Source organism: Penaeus chinensis, chromosome 15 (genome assembly GCF_019202785.1).
Source record: "Penaeus chinensis breed Huanghai No. 1 chromosome 15, ASM1920278v2, whole genome shotgun sequence".
In the NCBI taxonomy this organism is placed as follows: domain Eukaryota; kingdom Metazoa; phylum Arthropoda; class Malacostraca; order Decapoda; family Penaeidae; genus Penaeus; species Penaeus chinensis.
The window spans coordinates 9,440,959-9,448,458 of NC_061833.1; the positions used below are offsets into that span (position 1 = coordinate 9,440,959).

The 7,500-nt window shown below is 36.5% G+C and overlaps 1 protein-coding gene across 4 annotated transcripts in view; it reads left to right on the plus strand.

The window, feature by feature from the left end:
• Positions 1-7,500, plus strand: part of LOC125032707 (segment polarity protein dishevelled homolog DVL-3-like) — a 43,548-nt gene that overhangs the window by 29,255 nt on the left and 6,793 nt on the right. For 3 of the 4 annotated variants that reach the window (XM_047623961.1, XM_047623962.1, XM_047623964.1), the window contains one exon: positions 2,762-3,474. In XM_047623961.1, the coding sequence (XP_047479917.1) occupies positions 2,762-3,459 (698 nt within the window). In that variant the 3' untranslated portion in view covers positions 3,460-3,474. The remainder of the gene's footprint in view (positions 1-2,761; positions 3,475-7,500) is intronic. The other variant, XM_047623963.1, reaches the window with a different exon arrangement.

A 7,500-nucleotide genomic window follows, 5' to 3' on the forward strand; every position in this document is an offset into this window, starting at 1 on the left:
GAGCGAGAGAAAGAGAATGAAAAATTAACAATGAAAAAGAGAGCTAAAGCCTGCCAGAGATTGAGAGAGGGGCAAAGAGCTAGGAAGAGCAAGAGAGAGATATATAATCCACTTTTGCCTCAGTCTTGTGCTCAGGCATCTATACGTGCCTGCGTATTTTGAATTTGATAACTTAAAAAACTTATGTTAACATGTTCATATAATCCACAGTTAGCTCAATCCTGCACCCAAGTGTCTAACCACCTATTTTGAACATTCATAAGGCTGCTAGAGACCTAAATGTGTAAACTTGTGTACTACAAAGATACAGCATTTTGTGAGAAATGAGAATTCGGGACCTATTTGTAGTTAGACAGCAAGGTAAAATTGAGGAATTGTAGTCTTGAAGGGTTAACCCCTTCCCTATGGGTCATGCCCTGAGGCGTCATAACAGACTGCTTGATCTGTGGAGTGCGGCTGTACACTGTGGCAACGCACCAAAGCACTACGAGCCGGTGATTTGGCTTGATGTACCGAACTCCTTCGCTCAAAGTCGGCGCGTTGCCATTGATCTCCAGAGCAAGTTTTTAAAAATTTCCTTTACCCATCATTAAAGGTTTAAGGTGTAATTCACCAATAATCTTAACTGATTCAGCCAAATTTCATGGGTTGAGTTTAGATTTTGATGGCTTGAATTATTATTGGGCCTCACATCCACTGTTGTTAAAAATAAGGCCATGATCATAAACCCGTGGGAAGGAGTGACCCTTTCCATATTGTGCTCCAGCTCTTTGTAGAGAGAGGCATTCTAAAATGTGGAAGAGCATACTCTCTACATAGGGTGGGCAGCCACAATAACACTTTCATCCATCATGACAGTTTTACAATCAAATGTTTATTGGATAAGTAAATAAAAACTGCAATGCTCACCTATGATCGTTCATTTGATTATATTGTGTATTTGCGTTGGCTTGCACTAAAGTAAGAGTAGGGAATAATCTATTAAGCAGAATGAAATGCTACTCTTCTACTTTCAGCAACATTATAAAGATATTATTGCCAGTCAGGTAGCTGAATGTTTTATAGATCAAAGACTTCTGTGTATGTTTATTGAACAAGAACAGTGTTTCATAAAAGTTTTTGTCCTACTTTGGGAAAATGCTTTATTTTTATGTGAATTCCAATACTTGACTATGTAATTACCATTTTTCCTTTAGTGGAGACCACTTGTTACTGCTATAAGGATTTAATGACTGTGAAGTAACAAGACTTCATGTCTGTGTCTGACTTCAGTGCAATAATAATAATAATAAGTAACATTTTGTTCTTTGTGTTATATAATTTTTTTTTCGTAATATTCAATTTCCTTTAATATAACCTGTTCTGCTGGTCTTAACAGGCAGGAATCGGATCCTGATCATTGAAATGGTGTCCTTCCTGGAGACAGGGCTCTTCCAGTCATAGCTCGTGGATGGTACATTCCATACTTGTATATTGATGGAATAATACTTAACCCATTTCTGCCAGGCCATACCTTGTGGCATCATAACAAACTGCTTGATCTGTGGAGTGCGGCTGTACGCTGTGGCAATGCACCAAAGCGCTACGAGCCGGGCGTTCAGCTTGATGTAGTGAACTCCCGTACTTAAAGTTGGCTTGTTGCCATTAATCTCCAGATGGAAAGGTTTTTATTTATTTTCTTCACCTGGCAAAAAGGGGTTAAATGCTCACTGTGTCTGATCAGCATCCAAGAGGTTTGTGCATTTATGGGGAGTCATTCCTGACAGCCTGGCCTGCAGCCAAAATTCTCATGAAGGCAAGTTCCCGTCATCCTGCCATCAGCCAATTTTTTTCCCTGACTTCATGTTCATGCCACTTTAACCAAATTTCTTCATATTGTGATGTCCTCCTCATCCAGATTGTATGGGTTAATCTGCTTACACTGAAAGATGAAGTGGGCCAAATGCTAGGTGACAAGCACTATGTGTTGTCAAGCATGCTCTTAAGTTTTGTGAACTAAACAGTTGTTCACTTGTTTGTCCCTGAGATTGAGCCCCTCTAAATTAGGCTTAAATTTTCAGTCAATGGGAGCTAATGCTGATGGAGCACATAGCCCCATCCACTCTGTTTCCACTTATGAGGGTCACACATGGTGCTGCTAGGCCTCAGTCCATCTGTAGCTCCTCATGACAGATCTGATCAGTCTAGCCAAGCCACAACTTCCTATGTCTTCCCACAAGCCTCCTCCACTTAGAGTTGTCTCACAAAGAGACAACAGGGAGGGTAGATTGCCCTTGGGAAAGTGAGCAAGGTGCCTGTAAAGCCTGAGATGGTGGTCCCGGATTGTCAGAGTAATATATCCCTTGCAGGTTTCATGGTGTAACTGTTGATTGATCATATGGTCCTGCCAACTGTACCCCATGGTTCAGAGCAAGGACCTGTTATAAAAGACATCAAGACAAGACTCCAAGGCACATGATACTGTCCAGGTTTCACTTCCATGGAGTAAAACTGGCAGTATAAGGACCCTTCAAAATTATGGCTAAAGTCACTTTTTTTCAATTATTTTCTGTAAACAGAGGGAAATTTACTTGTTTCTTGTGTTTCTAAATTTCCTTGAGTGGCTGACATCATGTGGCCCAGTATGGCACAGGAAACAGCCTTCAGGAATGAGTTAATAGCAAGTTGGTTTTAGGTGTTGCTCACATATTTGCTTATTTCCTCTTAATTATATTATTTTGAGGGATTATGGGAAACTTCTAATTCTCCTTGTTTTTTGCAGGTAGTAGCGGTGGTACCCAGAAAAAAGTTGAACGAAAGTCGGCATCTCCAGCCCAAAGTGGAAGTGATAGTGAGGCCAGTCAGCGCAGTGCTCGCCGTCTGGGTAGTGGAGGTGGTGGTTCTGGCAGTGGCAGTATTGGTGGTGGCGGAGGTGGTGGTGGCGGTGGGACAGGTGGAACAGGTGGGGGATCCAGTGGATCTGAGAGATCAACAGCAACTACGTTATCCCAACCACCACAGCAACCACTTCCGCCTCATTCCACTCATCAGCACCCTACAGGTGTGCCTTCAACTTACCCTCTGCATCCCTCCCACCCATCACATCCACCACATCTGTCACACCCACCTGGCCTGCCTCCCCTTCTCCCTCCCCATCCTCCCCATCCTTCCCACCCTGCCCACCCTGCCCACCCTGCCCACCCTGCCCACCCTTCCCACCCTTCCCACCCTTCCCACCCTTCCCACCCTTCCCACCCTTCCCACCCTGCCCACCCTCACCCAGCAAGTGCCCTCACCTCCCACAGCCACCCCAATGACCCCCCTCCAGCATACTCCTCCCTCATGCTCCCCCCGGGCAACTCGCACCCGGCTCCACCTTCACGCCCTGTGGAGCAGATGAACCCTGACCTGGCAGCTAGTACCAACAGTTTCAACCTGGCCATGGACAACCCCTGCAACTTTTTTGTTGATTCTGTCTGAAGCTTTAATTGTTTGGTTAGTATGTAAGATTTTGTGTTGTTTTCTTGTAGCTCTTTTTTTCCTCTGTTTCCTCTTACTTTATATATATATGTGTGTGTGTGTGTGTGTGTGTGTATATATATATATATATATATATATATATATATATATATATATGTATAAAAATATATATATATATGTATATATATGTGTGTGTATATATATATATATATATATATATATATATATATATATATATATTATATATATAATATGTATATATATTGTATATATTTATATATGAATAATATGTATTTGATATATATATATATATATATTATATATATTATATATTACACTTTTTTTTTCTTTTATTATTATTTTTACTCTACCTTTATGAAATTCATACTTGCTTCCTTCAGAGCATAATGTTTACGTTTGAATTAATGTTATTCTTAGTTTTATACATAGAAGAAACTAGTAGGAAAAACATGAAAGAAACTATTTTCTCACTTTCTCAGAAAAACATATATATGTAAAGTTGCCTTTTATGTCAGGCTATTAAGATATAGCAATACTATATTACTTATATGTTACATTTTTATAATTATTATTATATGAGGAATATTGAATAAATATAAATATCAAATTTAGGAACTAGGAAGTTTTTGAATGATCAATAGCTTTTTTAGTAGATAGTGTTTACATAAAGGATTAATTTAAATTTAGCATTATTAACTTTGTATTTGGAAGTAGTTTTTCTACCTTTTGGTTCATATAATCAGCAATGAGGCAGGCAAATTACCTTGCCAAGTGGTTACAGAATATTTGTCCAAATAGTTAGGACTCTCCATCTGCTTGGAGAGATTGACTTTTAAGTGTCAAAAACTGAAAAGTTCATAGAATAAGATAGGAGATCCTTTTGTAATTCTGGTTTCCAAGCCAGTTCAGGAAAGAGGAATGCGGACATGAGTCTTTGTATATGACTGGCAAACAGTTCCAGTAAACAATGCCCTCTGCTAAATGTTTCATGTGTCCTAGAAGTCATAAATCTCGATTTTATAATGTTGTGAGGAACCAAATTTGGAAATGGAGTGTATATATTGGGGTCTGTTTTGATTGTATAGAAGTGACACCAAGCAGTGTAAACTCTTCCATGACAGTATTTATTGCATTTGGTTTTTTGCTAAACCCAATTTTGTAGAAAGCAGGTATGGATTGTCATTTATTTATCTTTTTTTCCTTTTGAATTCTTTCATTTTTTTTTAAAGCTCATATTCTTCCATTGGTCCAGTCCCACATTTCTTAGTCACCCCCAGCTTTCATACCTTTTATCCAGTTAAACTCCTCTTAAGAATTCCTGTGTGTGTATGTTTGTGGGTGTGTGTATACTTGTATCTGCTTATGTGCATTTGTGTACATATGTACAGTTCAACAAAATAGTTACCATGTCTTGCTATGCAAAACTTTACATTCAAAATACATTCACTGGGTAACTCAAGTATAAAAGTAATGAAACTAAAGTCTCCATTATTTATTTATTAAATTTTATTTTCATATATTTTTTTACTAAGATTTTTATAGTATTTGATTATTTTTAGTGTGAAAGTATACCATTATTTAAATACTTTGCTCATCACAATTTTGAACCTAGGAAATTGGCATTCTTCTTTTAAACAATTAACCCCTTGGATCCAAGTGGTGTAACCATCATGCCATGAAAAAATCTGGGTTGAGGGGCATGTGATGTGAACATGCCATCACAGGTAAAATCTGGCTGTAGGCCGGGTGATGCGAACCTGCTATTGTGAGTGTTGAGGCTGAAGGCCAGGGTGATGGAAAAAATTTGCCACACACACCTATTGGGAGGTTTATTATACTCATTTGGCGATTTTGCATTCTTCCCTTCGGTGTATGAGTGTGGAGTGAAATGTCCGTGAGTGGTGACTGAAAGAGTACTGGCTCCATTGAGGAAGCCATTTCCATGCTCAGTATTATATTCCTGGTGCCATGAGTGGTGACACAGATTATATTGCTGAAAATGGAGTTGTAGACTACCAAGAGAGATAATTGGAGTCTGTGCAAAGAAAAAAAATGATTACCTTGTAAATCAAATATGGACATTGGAAAATGGCTAAAAAGCTAAAAATGCTGATGCATGAAAATAACTTTCCAAATAGGAGGTTTAGAGTCTTGTCATACATTTGTGCGTGCGCCTGGCCCACAAGCAGCCACCTGGCAGAGTGGCTTCTCACCTAAACCTAATGCCTAGATTTTGGGTGATTTGAGTGATGCAACCGGATCCATTGTGTTAAGAATTGAGGACTCTCAGTGTTTGAATTATCCAGTATCTATTTTAGTTAATAAATTCATGGCAGAAAGTTCTGTCAAGTTATAAAAGGTGAAAACAAAAAAAAAAAAAAAAAAATTGAAGTGAAATTTGCATCTTTGGAGTGACATTTGCATCTTTGGTCAAAAATTGCCAGGCAGATTGTTTGAAAAATTTCATCAAGAGGAATATGATCATTGCATTTGTAACTATTCTTACTTATCATAAAGTGAAAGTATTTATAAAAAAAAGAAGACTCATGGAAATACAAGTTGATACAAGAACTTGCTATAAAATATTGTAATATGTACATAGAAAATGTATGTTATTCTCATTTTTCATTACTATACCCTGGGAAGGTCCCACAAACATAGATATTATGTGTATGCACATGCATGCATATATATATATATATATATATATATATATATATATATATTTTTTTTTTTTTTTTTTTTTTATGTATGTATATGTACGTATGTATGTATATGTATATATATGTATATATGCATATATGCAGATGTATACATATACATATATACATATACATGTATATATGTATATATATATTTAAATATATCTATGTATATATGTATGTATATGTATATGTATGTGTATATATATGTATGTATGTATGTATGTATGTATATGTATATATATTATATATATGTATATATACAGATGTATACATATACATATATATGTATATACATGTATATATGTATATGTATATATATTTAAATATATGTATGTATATATATATGTATATATATATATATATATATATATATATATATATATATATATATATATATATATATATATATATATGCAAGCAAATAAATTCACTTCAGACCATAGACATGGAAAATGCTTTGTATTACAGCTGGAATTACATTCTGTGACAAGGCTGTTTACTTAAGCCTCCATTTTATAGGCTACACCTACTGTATATAGGCTGTTGAGAGCTCTATATACAGTAATGTATGGATTGGTTTATATTCCCATAATCAGTGAGAAGTAGAAAAACAAACAATATCTATGCACATAAATATGTGTGACTGGCTACTGCTCTGTTCTGGTGGGATGTTATGTAATTAATATAACTGATGTGCAGCACATTTTTTCACATTTTTTGTTGTAAGTACTACATTACTTGCCATCATTTTGAAGGGATAATAGTAATAGTTTACAAAGTGATTGGTGGATAAATGATAAACTTTTGCCCATTTTATTCCTTGAAAAATTTGTCTGCATGCATGCCAGGAATAATTTTTCCCAGTGTTGCTGAGACTGCTTGAATGCCTGCATTGTTCACTTGTTTTATTAAATTTCTTTACACATAGATGGCTCCAGAAATGCTTAGTTGAATTTGCTCAGTATTGTTATTGAAAATTATATTGTGTTTGTTATAGTTATGATGGTGGTGATGGTGATAATGAGAATGAGGATGAGAATAATAAAATGAAAGCAATAATAAAGATCATAGAAATACCTCCATTTATACTGAAATTTCAAAACCACAGACAGTGCAAGTAAGCTACACCACTGGCTTAACCAATTGGATCTAGATGCTTCACTGCCTTCATGTGGCCCAAAATACAGGCATTAGGCTTACTTGTGTGCTGCTCGTAAGCCAGGCACACATGAACAATTGCGTGTGGTGACAAGATTCAAGGCCGCTTTGCAATGTTAATTTCTCTTTGTCTGCATAAGCATTTTTAGCTATTTTG